This window comes from Pogonomyrmex barbatus, unplaced genomic scaffold (assembly GCF_055798465.1).
Source record: "Pogonomyrmex barbatus isolate J1 unplaced genomic scaffold, ASM5579846v1 scaffold5, whole genome shotgun sequence".
Classification (NCBI taxonomy): domain Eukaryota; kingdom Metazoa; phylum Arthropoda; class Insecta; order Hymenoptera; family Formicidae; genus Pogonomyrmex; species Pogonomyrmex barbatus.
In genome coordinates this window covers 782,081-806,406 of record NW_028297149.1, presented here as the reverse complement: position 1 = coordinate 806,406, position 24,326 = coordinate 782,081, and the positions used below count along the sequence as shown (strand labels likewise).

The 24,326-nt window shown below is 35.1% G+C and overlaps 2 protein-coding genes across 4 annotated transcripts in view; one reads left to right on the top strand and one right to left on the bottom strand.

Moving 5' to 3' along the window:
• Nucleotides 1-24,326, top strand: part of LOC105422411 (lachesin) — a 707,047-nt gene that overhangs the window by 134,625 nt on the left and 548,096 nt on the right. The gene's annotated exons all lie outside the window — the stretch shown is intronic.
• On the bottom strand, nucleotides 1,878-23,831 carry LOC148935226 (uncharacterized). Its single transcript, XM_089081500.1, has 4 exons — nucleotides 23,497-23,831; nucleotides 10,997-11,249; nucleotides 10,876-10,917; nucleotides 1,878-10,768 (listed from the first exon to the last, which is right to left on the bottom strand). The coding sequence occupies exons 2-4, from the start codon at nucleotides 11,070-11,072 to the stop codon at nucleotides 10,572-10,574; spliced, it is 315 nt and encodes a 104-aa protein (XP_088937626.1). The 5' UTR covers nucleotides 11,073-11,249; nucleotides 23,497-23,831; the 3' UTR covers nucleotides 1,878-10,571.

The following is a 24,326-nucleotide window of genomic DNA, read 5'->3' as shown; positions in this document are numbered from 1 at the left end:
AGACCACTGCAACCAAATTTCTCAAAAGATCACCCGCTCTACATCGAGGCTTATAATACTCTCTTCTCGGGAACCGGCATCCATTTTCTAAATGAGGGGAATTCTATAAGCAGAGAAGATTATGTCAAAGGTTTCACGCTTTTCGCTTTCGATTTCACTCCCGATCGGCAAATTACGCGGGACATTAGAATCTTGTCAGACATGGAAGTTTACGATTAGAAGTGCGATTTGAAAAAGCTATTACCACAACGATTAATTGTATCGTTTACGCAGAGTTCGATAACGTATTAGAAATCGATTCCTCGCATCAAATTATCGTTGATTTTAGTGGATAAAATATACTCGAATTTCTCCCCCTCCCATCGCTATCTACTTTTCATTTCTATTTCTCCGAATGCGTAACGAAAAATAGCTGCAGTTTTGCTTTAGACGTGAACGTCGTCACTTCGGGCAAAACAGATTGAAAGTGCATTCTACGCATCATGGATATAGTTATCGATATACAAGGTTTCCGCGATACTGAAGGGAAGTTTATACCGAAGGAAGTGACGGTTGTCGCCGTTAACGAAGCATTCATAAGCCACTGCATTATGTTGTCTCCATATCCATTTGTCGAATTATCCAAAAAATATAGACGAGAAAACAACTGGCTCTCTCAAAACTTCCACGGAATCGAGTGATTTGACGGAACAACCAATTACAAATATTTCACAGCGGAACTGTGTGAAGTTGCACGACAAGCTTGTTACATATACACCAGAGACCGAGAGAAGGTACATTATTTGCAAAACACACTCGCGAGAAACGTATATAATCTAGAAGGAATCTCTCCCTCATTCAAAAACCTCGGAAGGCGAAGAGCATGAATTACGCTGCAATCATCATGGGTTTCATCAAAATTCCGACAAATTTCATTGCGCGTTGCAATGCATGCAAATTGAGATATTGGATGCAATCGCAAGAAAGAAACTGGGACATAAGCAGCATTAATTCTTTTACCGATGAAAGCTCCGATGACAGCGATGCAAAAAGCGGAATTTTTATGATAAAACGAAATTTCTTGAATCTCGTTACGTGGAGAAATAAAAGATTAGAAACAGAACAAACGAGGTGCGAATAAAAGCGGAGAAAAAAGATCTATCAAAACTCACGCATGAAAAAAAAGATCCTCCTACCGTACAATCCTCACAAGAAGATAAACATATAACGATACCGACGAGCTAGGAAACAACTCAAACATCATTCCTCTCTGCGAAAGATGAATTCGCTCGAAATCTTACGAGCGTTGCATCATCTCAGTATCGGACATGCGGGTGTGTATCCTGCCGACAGAATCCCGAGGGTATGGACGAATTCGACGGCCATCGTCGCGAACACCGATAATCACGATTGTCCTGGACAACACTGGGTTGCTACACAGACAAGCATGGAGAAGGCACGTATTTCAATAGCTATGGACTACCTCCCTTGGATTCCAGATTTAATCTACGACTCCGACAAAACTCTATTACCCATAAATGGAACATCGTGCGATTACAGGGCACATTTTCTCAGACTTGCGGACAATATTGCTGCGTATTTCTTTATTATTTGTCTTGCTGTTATAAGCTTAAACAGTTTCTCAAAATATTCAACGAAGATTACAAAGATAATGCTAGGCTAATCGTACAATTATTTCGTAAAATCTTTCTTCAGAAAAAGGAAGTGCGAAAAATCTCATAACGTATTGTCATATACAAACTTGTACTTTTAAAAATAATTAAATATTAAAGAAACACTATTATAAATTGGTATAATATGTATAATGATATAACAATAAACTTATTTTTTTTTGTAACATAAATTCCAATCTTTGTCCATTTTATTTCCTTTCCCACCGATCTAAAACCAATCTTAACCACATAACTCCAGGCTAGAAATATCTAATCATTTTTCAGATATTTTTTGTTTGTTTGCCATAGAATTAAGGAAAATAATCTCGCTAGTGTATAACTCCAAATGTTAGAAAAATCTAGAGTCTTACATCTAGAAAATTTTTTCAATCCACATGTTTGTCATAGGATAAAAGTCGACGTCAGAAACTTCTAGTGCGAACCTGTCCGTTCCTATTTTTCTCCCCCAAATACCATACGACTCGGTAAATAACTCTAACGATTATTACACTCCGAAAAAAACCTCTCGTCTTCAAAACGTTTATACATTTCCTCCATACAAAAAATGTCAAACAACTCGAGAAATTTATTTAAATTCGTTAGCTATGAGGCGCCGAGCAACCTTCCGTCTTAAAACGACATATCTCATATACACGTAATAAAAATCGCAAAAAATCAATTTTCTTCTCCTCGCTCCATCCCTCGTGTCATAAAAATCACATTTCATTCTCGTCAAGTATATTCCCTTCACACACCCTCCATCTTTCTTTTTCGCAGACGCCATTTTGTTTTTGGACCCCTAACGGTCCCAGGCACTTTCTCCTCCTTTCTTTTCTTTTTCGTCTGGCATTTCAACAACCAATCACACCCGTGGGGCACTATGGGCAGAGCCAATCACGCGTCGGGCAGCTTTGGCTTCAGCCAATCAGAATGGCCCCACTAATTATGTAATTATCATCTGCCACGCCCACCGACCAATCAGAACGCTCCATTCCCACGTGATTGACAGTTTTTTGACAGCGGGAGGCCACGCCCCTAGCACTAGTGGAGAAGTGGTGGGGGTTTGTTTTGACGGGCCATGGCTACCCACATACTACTCTCGTCTATTAGTTTCCGATCATCGGCGTCCATTGTCCAGAATAATATTTTGCTGACCGTTCCGACCGCATTTAACAGTTCTCATCATCTGTATATTGTTTTGTATAGTGTTTCTAGTAGCGTCAGCAGCGTGATCAATTTCATATTATCTTTTTCTATTCTCATAATGTTTCTCATATCGTCTGTATATTGTTTTGTATAGTGTTTCTAGTAGCGTCAGCAGCGTGATCAATTTCATATTATCTTTTTCTATTCTCATAACGTTTCTGCATGTTAACTGCGTATTACCTATAATTTTTTCGCATTCTCGCTCGGTTTCCTCGATATAATCCTTTAGTTGTTGGTGTTTGTGATCTCTAATTCCTTTGTGCCTAATTTTATCACTAGTTTCCATGTCGATTCGGCCTGCTTCATTTGGGATTTCTTCGTATATTCCTGGCGTGTTGCAAAATTTTTTCAGCACGTACGGTGGTTCGGCGCACAGTGGATCGATGCTTAAGAAATAGCAGACATAGAGCAAAAATGTTGAAATTATCTCTTCTGATAGTAAATTCTGATAATAAATTAGTTATAAATTATTGTAATAACTTCAATAATTTGTAATTGTAATTTCCACAATTTGCATACAAATCTACCACACTGTAAATCAATCTGATATACATAATTTCTTTGATATTTTCGCATTCAGTTTCCAGATTGCCATATCTCTATATAGTTTTCATGATCCAATAAAGATTTTTCTTACTTATAATATATGTTTAATATATGTTTAAATAAACGGAAATGATCTTAAAAATAATTTCGCAGCTTTTTTTAAATACTTTCCAAAATGATTTAATTAATGGAAAAAAGTACATGTTGTTATACCTCTTTCTTTCAGAAAATCTTGCAACGGCCGCGCGATAAATTCTTTGCGCTTGTCGGTTTGTAAGTACGGGTACTTGACTATTACTTCTCGAGAGAATATTTTGGAAGGCCCTTGTCATGCAATTATTCGTTTTATCTCGCAACGGTTCTACCCAGACAAATTTACTAAGTACGTCGATAATCACGAGAAGATAAGAAAATCCGTCATTGTAACTTTTGAGATTATGGAATTCGATCAAATCTGCCTTCCACAGATCGTCGATATTCGTCACGTTGTAACGTAATCATGGAAATTTTCGTCTTGACGGACGGTGCAACGTGTACGCGTGTACGCGTCTTGCGATTCGAGCCGCCGAGCTTCTTTATAAGAGAAATTCGGTTTAGCTGCACGTGACAGGTTATCCGTTGCCGAATATCTCGCATAATGCGGGACCATAGTACAAATTTTCAAGCCCGGTCATTTCAATTCACACCAATCGGGTAAGCATCTCTTTCTCGCCTGTGGAGAATCTTTCATGAACGTTATGGGGGTATCAGCTTTACGAAAACGAGGCGAAAGAAACAATAGTTCGCTCGCTCTTCTTCACCGGTCTTGCGTTTTTGTCCCTTTCTCGTGCGTCTTACTCTCCTCCTTGTCATCGATGACGTCGAAAGTTTTCTCGGTACTTTCGGAGTGGAACTCGCTCGTGGTGATGATAATATCTCGACAAATGTGATTGCTAACAATTCCTTATTTCCTACGAGTACAGCCGGGGTGTTTGTCGTACGCAGTAATCGCGCAAACTGACATCTTCCTATTGCTTTCATGGTTTTTCTCTCGCGCATCGCATCGTTTCCGTGATATTCGAATCTTTTATAACGTTACCGTCGATAATCACGATTCCTTCCTCGTCCCAAGTAATTCTCGCGGGTACTGCTTTATCAATTAAATGTTTCAAAAGTAAACGCGCCTTGGCATGAAAACTTTTCGGCACATTTTCTAATCTTTTTTCGACGCTTTGCCGTTTGCGCTTACGCAAAGAGTCGGCCCGTAATATATTACTTACATATTCGTCAAGATGAGAAAATTTGCTTGACGTTTGATTCGCGCGCCGGTTCCGCTACGTCTCTCTCCCATCTGAATTGTTCTCGACGGTGTTACGCGTCGAATCTTCTTTTTGCGATTTATCAAAATGGAGATATTGCCAAAGTACTTCTTTATACAATTTCCATTTCTCACTTACATCGCGCGGGGTGGGTGAATTAAGAATCCTGCTCATATCGGAATCGAGTCGTGACAAAGTCGTTCCGGGTGTTTATACGGAATTTAAATTTTCTCCGTGTATCGTCTCCGAATTCTGCCGCGTGGAATTTTCCCTCGTATTTATTACCGATTACTGATGTTGTTGGAGACGGTGCTGCATTCTTTCGAGATTTTCTGAAATCAAGACCATCTTCTTTGCCCTTTCCACAACTCAGTTTACCTGTCTCTCTCTCTCTCTCTCTCTCTCTCTCTCTCTCTCTCTCTCTCTCTCTCTCTCTCTCTCTTTCTCTCTGACTACCCACCGATAACTTTCGAAAATAGGAACGATAGTATAGGTCCGATGAGATACGGTAAAAATCCGCCGTGCTATAGTAATAGCCTTTTCTTACTTTTCCAATTACCGACTTTTCTCGCTATGCGACGCAAAGTTGTTTTATATTTGCTTAGACGATTTTTTTCAGCGTGTTCGAACGGAACGTTACCCTTAAAAGTATTGAAAACGCACTCGCAGATACAACGAATGAATTTTTCGTCCGCCTGGCGTAAGAAAGAGACACACTGATTTTTGTTCAAATAACAGCGCTTTGAGAAAACAGATATTTTTCTTACCAATCGAACGTTCTGCGGTTTTTCTCGCATTAACCGAAGACGTTCTCTTCTTCATCGCGAGGAAGTTGCGCGACTGTCGCGAGAGAATGCGAGTACGATACTTTTATACGAAACTTCCGGAAAAGGATCTGCGCGGTACGTAAACGTAGTTCGTCGTATCATCGGGAAATATGCACGTGCAAAAACGATACTCATTGGGAGTCGGTTGTTTCAGATCGAGCAATAAATATCCGTAAGGTTGAGACGTGACATCGTGATACGCTTCCTCGAGGAAGTTTGGGTCGTTCGGATAGACTTGACGAGCGAGATGACGAATTTGCGCGCGATCTCGTGGATTTTTGAAAACCACAAGGTAATTCGCGTTGAGAGATATATCGTGTTGTCCACATCCCTGATGAAAGAGATTTTGCGTGATTACGCGAGAATTACGCTGAAATTCTTATGATGACTTCCTTTGGTAAACAGATTTACGATCGCTTCGCTCGAGGACGATTCCCTCATAAGATCGTCAATTATTATCAATTTCGCACGGGATGGATCGTTAGAATAATCTTCCGGATGTGGTAATTCTTTGTGAAATTCGATTGCGGAATCTCGAGTTTCGTATTGAAGCTGCTGATAAGCATCCTGCCATTCGGCGTAATAAAACAAAATTCTCTCAAAACAGACATCTGACATCTGATCCGTAACGGGTAAATGACGAAGAAATCTCTTTACAAAGATTGTTTTCCCGCATCCTGTCAGTCCGCACACTATCGACGTCCATGGATGTTTCCAGCGCACATCCATTTCGCGAAATGAACGTCTTGCGCATCGTACTTAGTTTAATAAACAATGGGATGGGATGAGACATTTGAGATTCTTGATTTTTTTCTCAGAGAGATTTCTGAGATTTTTGAGATTAGCTTACTCGTGGAAGGGCCCCTCCGCGGCGGGGGTGTGCTTGCGCCAGTATCTTCGTGTAACGAGCTCACATTCGACCGCGACAAGCCTCGCTCATACGCTCGTGCGAGCGTTCACCGCGAGAGCCGGCGCTAATGAGCTTGTACGCGGTGCTTCTCGAATGCTAAACCGAAGAAACTTGCTCGCAGAAAAAGTGATTGAATACTTACTTGTATACGTAAAAATACGTATATATGTAAAAATTCATACTTTTTTCTTTTACAAAGTATTTTAGTCTTCATCGAAAATTCAAAATTTTTTCTATATAAAAAAATTAATTTTAAAAGAAAGTTATAATAATGTGGGGAAAAATTGGGAGTTTAAAAAATTTTACAAAAGGTTTATTATACTTTTTTATAATTAGAAAAATAAATATTTTTATTACATTTTCTCTTAATAACTAAAAGTAAACACAAATTCGCATTTTTAATTTTACAAAACGTTTTCTAATCGAAATTTCGAATAATAAACATTTTTCGAATTACATTTTTCTCTTAAATCTAATAACTAAAATAAAATAAACTTAATTTTTACAAACGTATTTATTTGGCATACATACATTCTCACGAGGACGGGGAAAATCCGAGCCTTAACCTAACTTAATTTTAAGTAAATATTATATCACGTAAAACCGTACGGACAAGAAAGGCGATTGTGGATAAATCTACGTTTTAATAAAACTGGAGCACATGTTTTTACTTCGTTTCGCGTTATTATGTCGTGAATGGTGCGACGAATTGCTTTAAATCGCAGATTTATCTCTTCTCTCTCCTCTCTTTTCCTATTTAATAATAAATTATAAATACTGTTAAAATTAAGCAGTCGCGAGTTTTCAAAATTTAATTTGATCCCCTTTATCTTATATATTTCATATTTGTGTCCGTCCGGTGTACGTACCACGTACGCGTAAAATTTCGATCCGCCAGATACAAACGCTTCGATGAAGCTACCACATCCGTAACTCTCGAATTTGTCAGTCATATCACTCAAAAAATTACCTATACGCGATACTCGTTGGGATCACCGCTGCTCGTACATGTACAAGAATCTGTATTATAATGTAATACGCGCCGGTCTAATTTTTCTAAATATTCATATAATTTTAAACGCGCTTGTGCCATCGTGTACGTCGCTATCACCACATTAGTTATTGGTGAAGGTACCACCGCTTCGCTCTTTAACCGCCATGAAACATATATTGCATCCTCGTCGGGCAATATGCCGATTATCTCGTGTTCAGGGCTTGACAACAATTCGGCGAAACGTTGACGGGTTCTTATTATTTCCGTATTCGGCAAGTTACTTCACTGGCCGAATTTTCCCCAAAACGAATTGAAACAGAGTTTGGCGACGGAGCGTAAGCCGGAATTACGTACGATATTGTTTTTATTAGAATGATACCTTCGGTTGCTTCGTACTTCCTCAGGTAATGTTCTTTAGCAACATCGTCATTCTCGCACTCGCTCGGCCACCCACTCGCCTCTTGCTTTAGTTGTAAAAAGGTGTTGAAATAATCCACCCTGTTGCGTTTCGGGATTATATCGCGTGGATTTGTATTGCCAAATCTCATCTACCCGTGTTACGAGATATCCTTTTTCGTTTTTCACCTTTGCGTAATTCACAGAACACCCATGTGCCCTCGAACTCACGCTTCGCAGAATCGTCATGAGAGCACGCATCGCGAGAAAATATTTCACAGCATGTACGACAAAGAGCGAATAATAATTTACCGCATACGCGATACGGCAGTACCGGATGGAAAAGATCACGCGGAGGGAGTACTCGACAACGTACGAGACTCTCGATTGGACTGAAATTAAAATTTGGCGCAATTCTAATTAAAATATTGCATTCCTCGCCTACATAAATATTTGGATGACCGATTGGAAAAACTCCAGTCTTGAGTATGTACGGGTACAGAGAACATACGTCTACGTAGCGTATCTTCTCGGTACCCGAAACCTCGTATCGGGTCACGATACTGCCGGTACGTCCGCTAAAAAATGCGTCGCGAGGATCGAGAGGTCAGATTTGTATCATAGGGTGATTTTCAAGAAATTCGCGTATCTCTCGATTCTCGTGCATTTCTTCGTCAAAAATGCACTCCCATTTTTCCGTCAGGGTATATCTCTGCTGACATAACCGCCAAGACGTTGCAACCGTTCGTTCATAACGCGCGTCAAACGTATCTTTAAAATTCTCGAGCGTTTTATTACGATTTATGGGATAACAATAAAGGCATCCGTGAAAAAAGCATCCGTGAAATTGTAAGACATGACGTTGCGTCTCACCTCCATTCGCGCATTCGTAATACTCATCGACAAGCATGCCTTCCGCTAATCGATATTCGCGTCCGTGTCCCGCGTGAATTATTCGATGACCGATCTCGCGTTCCTTCAAAATTAGCCATTGCATGACTTTGCGCGACTGGTTATCTTTAAATCGGTATCCACCCGATAGAATGATTCCTATTTCTCCTTCGCGCAAAAAGTTTTTCCGAAAAACTCTTATGCACGTTGAAGCAATAGTTGCACATTCCTCGAATGGACACACGTTTCCCCGCTCTAAGAATATTTTTCTGAAGGCCATGCATGCTCGTCAAAGGATATCAACGTCAGTGCGACAATATATATTCGAGTATTTCGCGTTGAAAATCAAATACGGTATTTTTTTCTGTCATTTTCGCGTGCCATGCAAGAAAACGTTCGCGATCCTCTGTTTGCATTGTTTCGGGTGAGTAATAATGAACATCCGGTAGTGGCCCGACATATGTTTGATTATCAATAATATTAAATAAGTGAGGAAAGACACCTTTGTTACAAGTATCCGAAGGCCTTTGGTAATTCTGACAAACGCCATATAATTGCATCGGCATATAATTAATACTATCGATAAATTTCGTACGATTTGCTGATACGACCATAATTTTTGTTCCGTTCAAAATTATACGAGGTTCTAATCTGGAGTAATTTTCAACAATGTACCGCAGGATAAACTGTGTGTCGAACGATTTCGCGGTATGCGCTATACAAATGATCCGAGTAAAATGTTTCGTAGGACGTGTTACAAATTCGACAAATTGTTTTACAGGATCCTCCCGAAAAACAAATTTGCGTACTCCACACCAGTCGCAACGCACTGACAAATTATCTATCTCCGTGCACGAATCGCAAATCTATTGTCTGTGACGCAGAGAGTCGGGACATGAATTTTTATATCGGTTCTCTCGAACGATTGATCTTGACCCGTCTCAAAATCGTAAAACGAATGCCGTTCGTTCCTTTTTGCATTCCCGTTCATCCTCGTTATTCTGCTTGCTCTCTTTCATAATTATAGAAGAATCCTCGGACTCAACAGCGGAGGATCTGTCTTCACGAGAGAGAGGTTGCATGTAGCAAAGATGATTTATCGGTTTTGCGAGCTGCAAATTTTACAAAAAGAAACGCCACATTCGTGTTTTTTTGTCGCTTTTATAACCCGTCCACAACCTTCGCAAAGTCGAATGGTATCACACTCCGGTATCACCGGAGTTTTTCCGTCATACGACTTTGTCGCGAGATGATGCTCGAAGCATACGTTTCCAAAGAACGAACATTTGCAAGTTTTACACCTAACAAGTTCTATGATTTCGCGCTAATCACACGGCGGCACGTTGTTACATCGAGAACATTTATTTGAGTAGCTATGACCCCTTTCCTCGCGATATCCGATATCGAATTTCTACCTCGTATTTGTTTCCTTTCCTCTTCCTCCTCCTCTGTTTCCTCTTCCACTTGTTCCTCTCTCACCTCCTCCTCCTCCTCCCTTTCTTCGTCAGCTCTTTCTTGCTCCTGCTCCTCCTCCACTTCCTCTTCCAAATTCTCCTGAGCAGGGAGTATTCGGTTTCCTCCGCGCTGCGGCTCTTCGATATTCGCTTCTGCACGAAAGTTACAAAAATTAGAATTTTACTTTATAGAAAATACTTTAATAATGCTTCGAATATTATGTCCGTATTTAATTTAATAAACGTGCATACATGATATTTTTCGCCGAGGTAACCCGCCTTTTAATGTTCTCCTTCTCACATGAAGAATAGGGTTGAGAGGAATTCCTATTAAAAAAATTCGATAATTTAAAATTAAATACGAACATAAATACGAACATAAAAATTAAGAAAAAGTTTATATATCAGCAAGCAGTGTTTCTTCAATTTCCTCTTCGGTTTCTCGTTCTTCCTCGCGTTCCTCCTCCTCCTCCTCCTGCTCCTCCTTCTCCTCCTCTTCCTCTTCCTCTCCCTCTTCTTCCTCTTCCTGCTCTTCTTCCCGTTCTTCGTCCCGTCCCTTTTCCGGGATTACGGGAGAATACATATGATCGTATTCTAGGAAAAAAGTATATCATAAATTTTTATTCACGATATTAATATTATGTCCTTAATTAATATAATTATTATGTCTTTTAATTAATTTTTTCTGTTTATCAACTTACCAGGCGAAAACACACGTGGATCGGGAGTACTTACTTCCGTATCTAAAAAACAAAGTTATATTAAGATTTTTTATCTTTTACTTTTGTTTTAGAGATTATTTATTTGAAAATGTAAACTTACCAGACGAGAGCTGGATAATTTCTGGAGGCGCTTCCTCCTCCTGTGTTAATTCAACACGTGCCCTTCCTAAAAGCATTTAATATTTTAATCTTAGAAAATTATAAAAAATTATATTTTTAATATTACTCCTGTCTAGTTTTTTAGTGATATTACTTACGCGCTGGTCCTGCTTCTGGCTCTTCCTCCGCGCGTCGCCCCCGAATCTGCGTGAGAGGATACACCAACGTAGTAATCCTTTGACGAGCATTTCCTTCTACAATTTATTATTAAAAATTAGCTAAACCGAGTTTATTATTCGAATTACTTATATATAGAAATAATAGTGCGGTGCTTATCATTATGGAGATGCGAGAGGAGATTTTGGATGTGTCCATCCATATCCTCCTCCTCGTGTCCAGCTGCACGTTGCGATTCAATTATTTCTCCGACAATCCGGAGTAACCGCGCGTCGGTACCAAAATATCGTAACTGATATAATACTCCCAATATTGTATCAGAACATTCGCACGAAAAACGTGTAAAAAGCAGATAATTAGCATCGAGCGAAACGTTGGATATTTTAGTTAAAAATTTCGCCGCATTTATGCGAGTATCCAGCATCACTAACTTTACGCTTCTTCTAATTATTTCACTGCCTATTTTTCGCACTTTTATTCGTACAAAATAATCTGAAATTTTTAAAACTCGCGTGACGAAACTGAAGTGAAGCACGAAAGAGTTTAACTTAGAAATAGTTTTAGATAACGCAAAACGCACTATATATAGGAAAAATCCTACCTTTTTCGTACGGAAAAGAGACTTATAAAAATTCTAGAACTATTCTGTAGTTTCAAGGAGAAAGGGAGGTAAGAATATTATCTCACCCTAGTAATAAACCATTTTTTCTTGAAAATTTGTATTCCTTGTATCTAGACTTGACCCTTTTTCGATTTCATCTTTTTTTGTTTACTAACGCATAAATGGCGCCAGACATATGTCATGTCCAAATGAATAGTTATTTAAGTTTGAGGAAAGTTCTCGCTTCTTCAAATTTAACATTTATAAAATATTTCTTACTCGTAATTCTTACTCGTTCTATTGTATATTTCGATAATTATAATTATAATTTCTTCTTCTTGAAATAGTTTTTGTTTTTGATTTTTTCGATGAATTTTTAATTTTCTCATCTAATATCCAAACATGTTCGAACGTGATCGAACTTGTAATATTCACTTTATTCGAGAAAATTCTTTCCTTGTTGAAAAAAGAGCAACGTTATAGTTTACTCGAATGTTTAATAATTTATTTATTTAAAAATTTTTCTCATCTAACATCCAAGACACACGCATTTCGAACATGATCGAATCTGTAATAATTCTGTTATTCGAGAAAAGTTTTTCTTTGAAAAAGAGCAGAAGCAAAGCGAAGAGATGCGTTTCTTCTAGAATCTTCGATTTGATTATTATTTATAGAATGTACTTTTTTATTTATTTCGAAGGGAGGGGGGATGCTATATAAGTAGGTATTGCTGTACATACTGGTACATTGCTTCACTCGAGTATCGACATTCGAAGCGTCCACGAAAATATCTCTCCAAGTTTTCGTTTGTTAAAAGTGAACATTTATTCAAAATTCTCTTGTCAAGTAATATAGCCGGACCACAAGAAGCTGTGAATCCCGCTAAAGTAGAAAATATTCGCAAGATATTCAAGAATTCTGTGCAAAATGTGCAACAAAATTTGCTGCTTTCTACGATATATCTCAATACCTTTCATATGAAGAAATTACATGTGGAATTACAATTATTTAAGGAGAGTATTTTCGAACCTGTCGTCAAATTGAATGGTAATTCTGCAGAAGGAATCAGCTTTGATCCGAACACGTGGCAGCAATTTCAAAAGAGTATTCGGAACATGAACGCGTACTTTAATGGAAGCAACAAAATCAAACAAAGTAAATCCTATCACATTTGCAAACATATTCATCAACTTCACCTCTGCCTACGGAGCGAAAGCTGTATTGGTGACGTATAAGGAAAATGAAAATTTTCCTAAAGAAAGCAGTACTAGAAATATGCAAGCAGACTCGAAAGCGAAGGAACAACCACCGTTGAAAAAAAAGAAAACTTACTCCGTCGCAGTTGTAATGCAGCAAGCTACTTTTCAAGGAATGGAAAATATCATCAAATGTGTCAATGCTCGTATAAACCAACTAGCATCTGTCGTCGATACTGTTAACGAGTGCGCACGTTATTTGATCAAGGAGATAGAACTATGTCTATCTAACAATTACATCGACGCCGATATCATCAAACTCACTCTCCGAGGCCAAAAGGATATCGAAGTTGCTGTGAGAACGCAAATAAATAATTTACCATTTTTGGATATATATTTTAATATTGTATTTTTAGAATTAATTACACTAAAATTTAAAGAAATTACTAATACAATTTTAATGAATCGAGAGTTATAATTTTTATATAATAACTGAATCATGTATTTAATTTTGTAACAAAACATATTCATATATATGTGAAAAATGTATAATAAATTTAGCTTATACTTGATAACATAAATTCAAATTTACGTCGTTTCTTTATCTTTCTCTTTATCCTAAATTTTTCACAACTCCTTCCCTTTTTTTTGAAAGCCATTTACACGGACCTATACGAACATGTTTTCCTATTGTCTCCTAATATCTCTATATTTTCCTGACATGTCTCTCTCTCTCTCTCTCTCTCTCTCTCTCTCTCTCTCACCCTTCAATATTCCTGCAAAGTTATCATCGCGTCGAAAGAAAATTTTTTCAATTCACGTTTGTCATAGGATAAAAGCCTTATATAACTCCAAATTCGTCGTCGTCATCGTCGTCAGAAACTTCTAGTGCGAACCTAACCGTTCCTGTTTTCCTCCCCCAAATACCATATGACATGGTAAATAACTCTATCGGTTATTACACTTCGAAAACCTCTCGTCTTCAAAACGTTTATTCATTTCCTCCATACAAAAAATGTCAAACAACTCAAGAAATTTATTTAAATTCGTTAGCTATGAGGCGTCGAGAAACCTTCCGTCCTAGAAAACATGATTCATCATAGCCCATATACACGTAATAAAAACTCGCAACAAATTAATTTTCTTCTCCTCACTCCATCCCTTGTGTCATAAAAACCATTCCATTCTCGTCAAGTATATTCCCTTCACACACTCCTCCTTCTTTCTTTTTCGCAGACGCCATTTTGTTTTCGGTCCTCGAACGGTCCCAGAAACTTTCTCCCTCTTCCTCTTCTTTTTTGTCTGGCATTTCGACAACCAATCACACACATGGGGCAGAGCCAATCATGCGTCGGGCAGCTTTGGCTTCAGCCAATTAGAATAGTCCCTGACACTAATTATGTAATTATCACCTGCCACGCCCACCGACCAATCAGAATGCTCCATTCCCACGTGACAGTTTTTTGACAGCGGGAGGCCATGTTCCTGACGCCAGTGGGGAAGTGGTGGGGATTTGTTTTGACGAGCCATGGCTACCCACATATTACTGACGAGCAACTGCAAATGTTACGAACCAACGGCAAGACATTGCAGTAAAAATATGCAATAAAAAATCAAATAAAGGTACTCAACACCACAATAGCATACTTGGACGAATTAGAAAATACGTTAAATTATAATGAAAATTTGATAATGAACAAAACGACTAGAACAGCAATTAGCGACGTTCACACCAATGGACGAACATTTATTAATCCTGACAACAATAATGAACGATTTAATAAAAGACACAGAAAACGAAAATAAACTATTTGTATGGAAAGAACGGAATAATACCGACACGACTATTACCTATCGAAAATATAATAATAGTAGAAGAAGCTCTCAGAGAAGCGGCTGTACAAGGCTAATCAAGGGACTTTTCTTTTAAAATCCAGAAAACTGGAACACAATACAAACATACATTACATTCAGCGCGTACTCGGACCATATGTATATACGATTCTGCGATTCCCAGTCGTAGCATACCTTACATATAAATTAGTTAAGGCGATATCATTACCTGTACACGATCATGCGAACGTATTTACCTACATAAAAATAAATCTTTGTTAGCTATAGACAAAGAGAATCATTATTATAAATTATAGGAAGACATAGAGTTAGAACACTGCATACGAGAAACAAACACGTACACATGCGAACAGAATTTCGCAATATATTATCGCGAAAACGATAGCACTATGCGAGGTGCAGATATATATACACACACCGGGGCAGCTTAATTACTGCGAAAAGAATTATATTATATTTAACACACCGTTGTGGATAGCATTGACGGAGGAGCGTGGCTCTACTCGACAGCATACAAACAGGAAATTAGTATTAAGTGCGAAAATCAGCTAGAAGAAAAAATTGTATTAGAAGAAACCAAAAAAATAAAACTAAAAGATAACTGTAAATTAATCATGCCAAATATTAAAAGCGCGAAAAACTGATGACATAAAATACATTCAAAATTATCTTCCCGAATATAATATAACGTTAGAGATAAAAAATAAAGACACTGATAAGAATAAAATAGCAAAAATCGATATCTTGCGACAGATAATTAAAATCCCTGTAGATTTAATCAAATTAAGTCTAGAGGAAATAAGAGAAACGCTAGAAGATAGTGATAATGACTTAAAAAATAAACACTTTGTATATTCTATGGGAATAGGCACTTGCGTATAATAATAATAATTGTATTAAGATTAATAGTATGGCGATAATAGTATGGCGCACAAATAAAAACAAAAATAAGAAATAAAAGAAAAATGAAATAGTAACACAGAGACGTCGCGACGATGTTATGTTATATTAGACAATAAGCACACGATTATACTATATTCATGCGAGAGTACATGTAAGCTAGTAGATAAGGTCGCCTCCCATTAGGGGAGGAGGGATGTCGTGAGCTCCAGGAAGGATCACAAAGGATCAATATACATGAAATTGTATATTACGTCTTGAAATATCATTTTGTACTGTTAGCATAAGCGCTAAGCTAAAGAAAACTCCCATCCTCGTTTCCTTTTTCCAAGGGGGAGGGATGTTTCGAGTGCCGCAATTTAATGATGCAAACCGATCTTGTAATACCGCTGATCAGCCAGAATTCCAAGAATTCTGATAAACCTGAGATTTACAAAATAAATTAAAATAAGTTTAAAAGAAGAGAACAATGCGCGCCCTTGCCGAGTGCAACGAATTGATGTGTAATTCGACAAGGACGCTGACTCGGACAACACCATGTCAAAACGCTAACGTACCAAACAACGTTTCGACACGAAGCCGCGTAATAGCGGACCGGTAAAAGCGAAGAAAGCAATCGAGAGAACGCTCAGAGACTCAAAAGCTCAGATGCACAAGTACCGATGCGTAGATATTAAGAGTGTAATAATGCGCGACAATTGTGGGATATTCGAAAATAACGAACACCCAAATTAATTAAATAAATTTCAATAATGATAATTACAGCCGATATATGTTTTAAACAAATAGACAGCTTCCATCGGCAAACTGGGTCTTCGTGTCAAATAATTTTTACTTTTTTGAATTTTGAGACAATGCTTATCGTGAACTACGTGTCATTAATTCAATGATCTTGCAACTAATTTTCAAAACAATTTTCAATAGTCAGGGATTAATTGATTTCAAATTTGATTATCGATTTAATAGGGAAGGGGTTTAAATTTAGCTTTGAGTAGGCTACGTTGCAAGATCATTGAATTAACGACACGTAGTTCGCGATAAGCATTGTCTCAAAATTCGAAAAAGTAAAAATTATTCGATAGGAAGACCCAGTCTGCCGATGGAAGCCATCTATTGTCTATTTGTTTAAATAAATTTTTTTATTCTGTGACAGAGTAGAGTAAAGTTCGTGGTTGCCCTTCCCTTTCTTCCGCCACTTTCCCTTGCGCCCGGAAAGACACAACAGTTTAGTACAAGTTAAAATAAGCTGGTTGGATTTTTTGAAGCAGGTTTTTTTAGGATAAAGGTATATAGGGAGGGATGAAACCTCACCCTCGTTCACATATCGAGCATATCTATACATGCATTAAGAAAGTACTGATTTGTTGATATTAGTAGAAACTGTTATATGTTTTGAAATTTTTTGTTAATAATTTTTTAATAAATAATGAGAGACGACTAAAATCTCTTAGGATTATTCAGAATCATGACTTTGATAACATATGTCAAGGTCAAGATCATAGCACTTGTCTTCATTATTGTAAAGTTTTGTGTAACATTTTTAATATTTCATCGTAAAAAATGGTCTTCCCGTGCTAGTCACCAAAAATCCTTTTAGGGGCTTTCAATTTGATCCAAAAGGAAAATTTCCATTAAGTTTTATCGAAATCGGAGGTATGTCGTTTTCGGAACTTTATCCTTGGTATTAACTATGTATTAGGTGTACAAAAAAGTTCTGAGCTATTTTTTGTAAAATTCAATATTTATTCAAAAACAAAAAACAAACAAAAAAATATTAATTAGCGAAATATTCCCCGTTTGCATCAACGACCTTTTGCCATCTTTCGGATAGCTTGCGAATTCCTTGACGATAGAAGCTCACCGGCTTCGAAGCAATAAATCAATGCATTTTCGTATCTCTTCAAATCTCACGAAATGTGTATCAGCCAAATGATGCTGCAGCGATCAGAATAGGTAGTAATCGGAAGGCGCCATGTCTGGGTTATACGCCGCGTGCGGGAGAAATTCCCAGCCTAATGCAAAGATATGGTCCTAAGTCGCTTTCGCAACATGTAGTCGAGCATTGTCATGAAGCAAGATCACTTTACGACGTCCTTGGCCAGTAAATGGCCTCTTTTCTTCTAATGCATCACTCAAATTGGTCAATTGTTGCTGGTAGCGGTCTGCGATTGTTTCACCCGGTTGTAACAACTCGTAATACAACACACTTTTCCAATCCCACCAGATACAGAACAAAACCTTCTTGGCGTGGATATTGGGCTTTGGCGTCAATGTCGAAGGTTGACTAGGGTCAACCCATGATTTTCTACGTTTAGGGTTATCATAAAGAATCCACTTTTCATCGCCTGTAATGATTTTGTGCAGAAAATCTTTTTTCCGAAACTTTGAAAGCAAAGTGAGTGCAGTGTCACGCCGACGATTTTTGTTATCTTCGGACAATTCATGCGGAACCCATCTGCTTTCCTTCTGAATCTTTCCCATCGTATGTAAATGTACGGAAATGGTTTGCTGCATAACGCCAAGCTGTTCTGCAAGCTCCTTTTCAGTTTGCGCAGAGTTTATATCCAGCAGTGCATTTGCAATTCGTCCGTTTCAATCTTTTGAGGGCGTCCAGCACGCGATTCATCTTCAAGACTGAAATCTCCTTGGCGAAATTTTTGATACCATCTTTTACATGTAGTATGACTTGCAGCGTTCTCTCCATATGCAGCACAAATCATTGCAGTGGCTTTAGCAGTATTTTTCTTCAGATGAAACGCGAAGTGGATGGAAAATCGAATATGCTCTTTTATTGCCATCGTGAATACTACTGATTTTTGAGGTTATGTGCATCAAACGCCAAACCGCATTTTAGAAGGCCAAATGTCAACGCTTTAAAACCGCAAAAGGGCGGGAAGATATATAAAATTTAAATTGTTATTTCGGTTGTATGAAATCTAAAGCTCAGAACTTTTTTGTACACCTAATAAATATTACTTTGCAAGTCAGAGTCAGAAACAAATATATATTTAATATAAAATATATTTAATATAAAATTAATTAATAATGAATAAATATATGCTACTAATTAATTGTTTAAAGTCATCAATTGAATCAGTATTGATTTAATCGGTATTGATAGAAAAGTGAGCTGTAAGGATATAAATAAAAAAATATTAAAATTTATATTTTAATTTAAAAAACTGGTCTAGTCATCTAAGACTTTATTAAGTTTTAATATGATCCGGGGGCGCTAAGTTTTTGTGTTTGTTTGATTTTAAGGTCGCTCTATATTTAAAATATATTGCTCTATTTAAAACGTACAGCAAAATGCGTGGCAGAATAGTACAATTATATATATCGTGCAATATTTAAATTATTTTAGAATTGTAGTATTTATTAGTTAGAAAAATATGTGTTTAACGAAACGTTGTTATTAATAAAACATCAAATCCTTTATAATATATAATTATTAGATCTTATTCTTTTAAACTTTGAAATTCTATCACTTCCGTTTTATTTTTTAAGAATAATTATTAATTAATAATTTATATAATTTGACATTAATTATTGATCAAATCTGTTATACAAATGGTATATATGGATATGTATCATTTGAGTTTTTTTTTAAACAGTTGTATATTGAACCTTCGAGATGATATAATTATAATTGGCGCCATTTTTTATATCAAATCTTTTATACAAATGATATTTATTATTAGAGTTGAGTATTACATTACATATTATTTGAACATTAGACATAAGATTACGTAATTTTGTAATATAATACTTGAATTAGAGTAGAAAAATTCTTGGATGCAAAGAAAATGTGTCGAATTTTATTCTTATTTTTTCAAAAAGAATGAACTTTTCAAATAATGTAACTATAACTTGACGCCATTTCTTTGATATCAAATCTTTTATACAAATATTAAAATTGAGTATTATATACTATTCGAACATTAGACAAAATCAAATTGTTTATACAAATGATACATGTTATTAGAAATGAGTAATGTATTATAATAGTAATGTATTATATATATTATTATTGAACATCAGTAAGTCGACGTAATTTTGTAATATTTGGATTGAAATAGAAATACTCTTGAATGTAAAGATATGTACTCGAGTTTTATTTTTATTAAGTTTTATTTTTTTAAGAAGATATAACTGGCACCAGTAATTGATAAAAAACTTTTAATTTTGATATTTATCACGGATTTTACATTTTAAAAGCAAATGTATATTGAACTTCCGAGATAATGTAACTATATACTTGGCGCTACTTCTTTGATCAAATCTTTTATACAAATATTAAAATTGAATATTATATACTATTCGAAGATTAGACATAAGATTGCGTAATTTTGTAAATATAAGCTTGAATAATGTATGCTTGAATAAAAATAAAAAGTTCTCTGGCAAAAATATGAATCTTGAATTTTATTTTTATTTTTTTAAGAAGATATAATTTGCGTCAGTAATTGAAAAACTTTTTTTCAATCAAAAAGTAACACTTTTATATAATAATCTTTCACATACACACTGCGCATACACTTGGCGACTTTTTTACTTTTTTATAAAAAATTATGATTACCTCGTATTTAATATTTTAAAAAAGGTAAAAAATAACACCAAGTTCACGCGCCCCTTTTCTTATTTATGTAAAAGAAAGAATTTATACAAAAATTTCCATCCACAAAAGTCTTTTTAGTAATAATTTTATATTGGTATAAAAGATGTGATATCAAGAATTGGTGCCAATTTCTAATAAAATAAAAAGAATTTTACAGTGAAATACGTTTTATTTTGTAATTCATTTTTATTTGAAAAATCGTTTCATTATTTCTACAAAACACATGATATCCAAAAATGGCGCAAACTTTTATCCTATAAAGTAAAAAAGAAACATTGCAAAGGTGAAAAAAGATGTTATCAATCCAAAATTAATATCAATTTGTAATTGCCAATAAAATTTTATTGAATTATTGTACTTGTGTTTATAAAATAAAAAATAAAATATAAAAAAATCTGATGTGTAAGAAAAAAAAACAACGTACAAAAACTTGGCGCGCCCAGGTCGCATTAAAACTATTTTTAATAAGAACATTGAACTATATGACAGACAAATAGAAAATAGTTTGAATTAAAATTTAATATATTTTAAGATTTTTTACTTATTCTTATAACTTATTTCTTTTTCAATATTAACTAAATGTTATAATATTAACTAAATAAAATTAATGAAATATATAATATTTTTGGATATCATGTGTTTTGTAGAAATAATGAAACGACTTTTCAAATAAAAATGAATCACAAAATAAAACGTATTTCACTGTAAAATTCTTTTTATTTTATTAGAAGTTGGCGCCTAGTTCTTGATATCACATTTTTTATACCAATATAAAATTACTAAAAAGATTTTTGTAGATGGAAATTTTTGTATAAATTCTTTCTTTTATATAAATAAGAAAAGGGACGCGTGAACTTGGCGTTATTTTTTACCTTTTTTAAAAAGTAATTTTGTTAGGACTTATTGTTATCACTTATTTTTTTAGTAACTAATAATATCTATTATTTAGCATATTTAAAATTATATATAGAAAGAACATACAATCAGTAATTATTTTTTAATAATCTTTTGTAAAAAAATATATATATATATACACATTTTTTGCACCTTTAGACCATTTTTTCTTGTTAATTTGCGCATCATCAATCTATCCATCCATTAGACGTTTCATCTCTACATATACTTGTATAATGACCATCTTCAATAGATGATCCATGATGAAAACTGACATTCATTACCTTATAAAATTGTCCTCCTACTGATTGTGTAGTCATTGATATTGTACGCACATTAAATTGATCTTTTATTAATTTACCATTTTGTAATATTAAATAATAGTAAATAGTAATAATATATACGAAACCTATTCTTAGAGTATTTAAATTTTGAAAGAATTGTTTTTAGTTCGTAGAAATTGAATTTTATGCAATCTTAGAATCAATTTTATTTATTTTTTTTTTATAATATACAATATTAAAGTTACAATTAAAAATAATTTGTATTAAGGAACGTAATATGGAAAATTAAAAAATTGTCTATATATAATCTTTTTCGTAAAATTTCTGCAAGATTTTTAAAAAATTATAAGACTTTTTTAATTGACATTTTTAGAAATAACATTATTATACTTCTTATAAATCATAATTGTGAATAATAATACCATTATTTAAATAAATATATCTATATAATTGGGTACATTTTGATATAAATTAATTTTAGTCAATATTTTCTTACAATTTAATGTAAAATTATTTATTTTGGTGGATCGATATGATTATTTCTTCAATGTATTATATATTACGGTATTAATTACTATTATATATGACACACATTATATCTTCTATTTTATTAATCAATACATATAACTTCATACGAAGGACATCTGTCAAAGACACATTAAATTTAAAAAATGATTTATTTCATATACTCGTAGATACTTAGCACCCTTCTACTCGCCGAGAAATTAGCTTTGTCTCTCTCTTTGGTTTTTGATATATTATCATTATATTATTATTATTATTTTATTATTATATTATATTATATTATTTATTTATTTATTTATTTATTATTTAAACTTATATAATTAGAAAATCTCGCAGTCTCGCGTAATAATATAGTCATGAGTATCTCGCTGCCGTTCTACAACTTCGCTCCGCGTGAACTTGACCTCGAAAATAGGAATGCTGTCTCCTAGTATTGAAATTAAGAAAGTTACATTGGATTAATGATAGAAAAAAAGGATAGTGAGAGAGAAAAAAACAGAGAGATGTTTGACGACGATGACGTGGACGTTTCTTAAAATTTGAATATTTTGATTTTGCGTTGCAATATCTCTATTCATAAGGCACATAGAAAAAAATTAGAAACACTTTTATTATATAATTTGATGCTTCGCTTCGATTAAGCCTAGTTAGAACTCATTCGGTTTAACCGTTGCTGAGATATGAAAATATAAGCCGAGTTCATCTCGGAGTCTCGCGTAATGATAGCCATGGGCGTCTCTCCACCATTCTAATGCATTTCTACGCGACTTCGCTGCGCGTAAATTTGGCATCGAGACACTACCCGTGTCTCTTGAAGTTTTAAAGTAATGCGTGCGTCGTGAGCATTTTTGGATACAAAAATTATTGATTTTAAAATTAAATAGGGAAGTTGAACAGTTAGAGCTGATTCTTAGTGCTTAATATTTTTTGTAGAAATTTACATACATATACTACTGATTTTAAATATTTACAATTATTATTATATTATTTACAGTTATTATTATAAAATACAGCACATTATAAAATACAGTGAATATCGTTTTTACACACAATTCTTTATTTTTTTCTGAGGAAATATATTTATATTATATTTATATTCTGAGGAAATATTATATAATATTTTATCACATCTCTCTTATGTATTACCAACATTCTTTTATAAATAGAAAATTGATATAATTTTATATAATAATAAAGGATGTTAGTAATACATAATAATTATAACAAAAAATGATTTTTAATATAATAAATTCTATATGCCAGACTTGATTGAGGAATTTCTTAAATTGAAGACATATATTATCCTACGATTTATCTTTTGAATACGAAATGAATGTATGTATGAATGCGATTACAGAGTATTGATTTTTCAGAATATCATACATCGAGAATATCATAACTTCAGTATATTATAAATCGAATCAATTGTTTTAATATAACCGAGTTACGTACCGATTTCAAAATCAGTTGTTTCAGTGTAACGATTACTTGAACTGATTTTATCGAATTCGAACCTTTCTCGTACAGCTCTAGTATCGATTGTATTTTTCGTACCGCGAGTAAATTGTGACAACGTTACAACGTTAGTTATTACAATGAGAGGAGTGCGAGAGGAGGAGAGGGAGAAAGGAAGAGAGGGAGAGAAAAGAGGGAAATAGTTAAAAAACGGATAGGAGGGGAGAGGAGAGAAGAGAGGAGGAGATGAGTGGAGAAGAGTGAAGAAGAGAGGGGGGAGTGGAGGGGAATGGTGCAGGGATAGATGAGCGGGGAGAGGAGAGTGATGAGGTGGAAGGAGAGGGAGGGAAGGAGAAGAGTGAGAAGGAGAGGAGATGAGAGGACAGGATGGAAGGGGAAAGGATGGAGAGGGAGGGAGGGAGGGAGGGAGGGAGGGGAAGAGAAGAGAGAGAGGAGAAGAAAGAAGAGGAGAGGAGAGGAGTAGGGAGGATAAGTGAGAAAACAAAATTGTGTTATAAGAATGCACAAACATCAGGAAATACTTTAAGCAAACAGGACGTATGATTTGCATAACGTGAACTACTTTACATTATTCTAACTTGACAGAAGTAACTGTGAGCGAAGACATACAACGCATAGCTCAGAAGAAAACAAACGTCGCTAGAGAGATGCAATGATGCTTAAAGTAGGGAAATCTGTTGAGAGAATAGAAATCATTGGATTTAATTTTAATTCGTATTTATAAAATTGTGAGTGTAAAACGAATGAGTTATTCGGAACATACTTTATTTTCTTATTTAAAGTGCACATTTCCATGTAAAACATGC

Excerpts from the sequence above, each read along its gene's own strand:
- LOC148935226 (XM_089081500.1), bottom strand. The coding sequence starts at position 11,072 with ATGCTTTTAGGAAGGGCACGTGTTGAATTAACACAGGAGGAGGAAGCG. Across the intron at positions 10,918-10,996 it reads AATTATCCAGCTCTCGTCTG|ATACGGAAGTAAGTACTCCC; the intron begins GTAAGTTTACAT and ends TTTGTTTTTTAG. Across the intron at positions 10,769-10,875 it reads TCCACGTGTGTTTTCGCCTG|AATACGATCATATGTATTCT; the intron begins GTAAGTTGATAA and ends CTTTTTTCCTAG.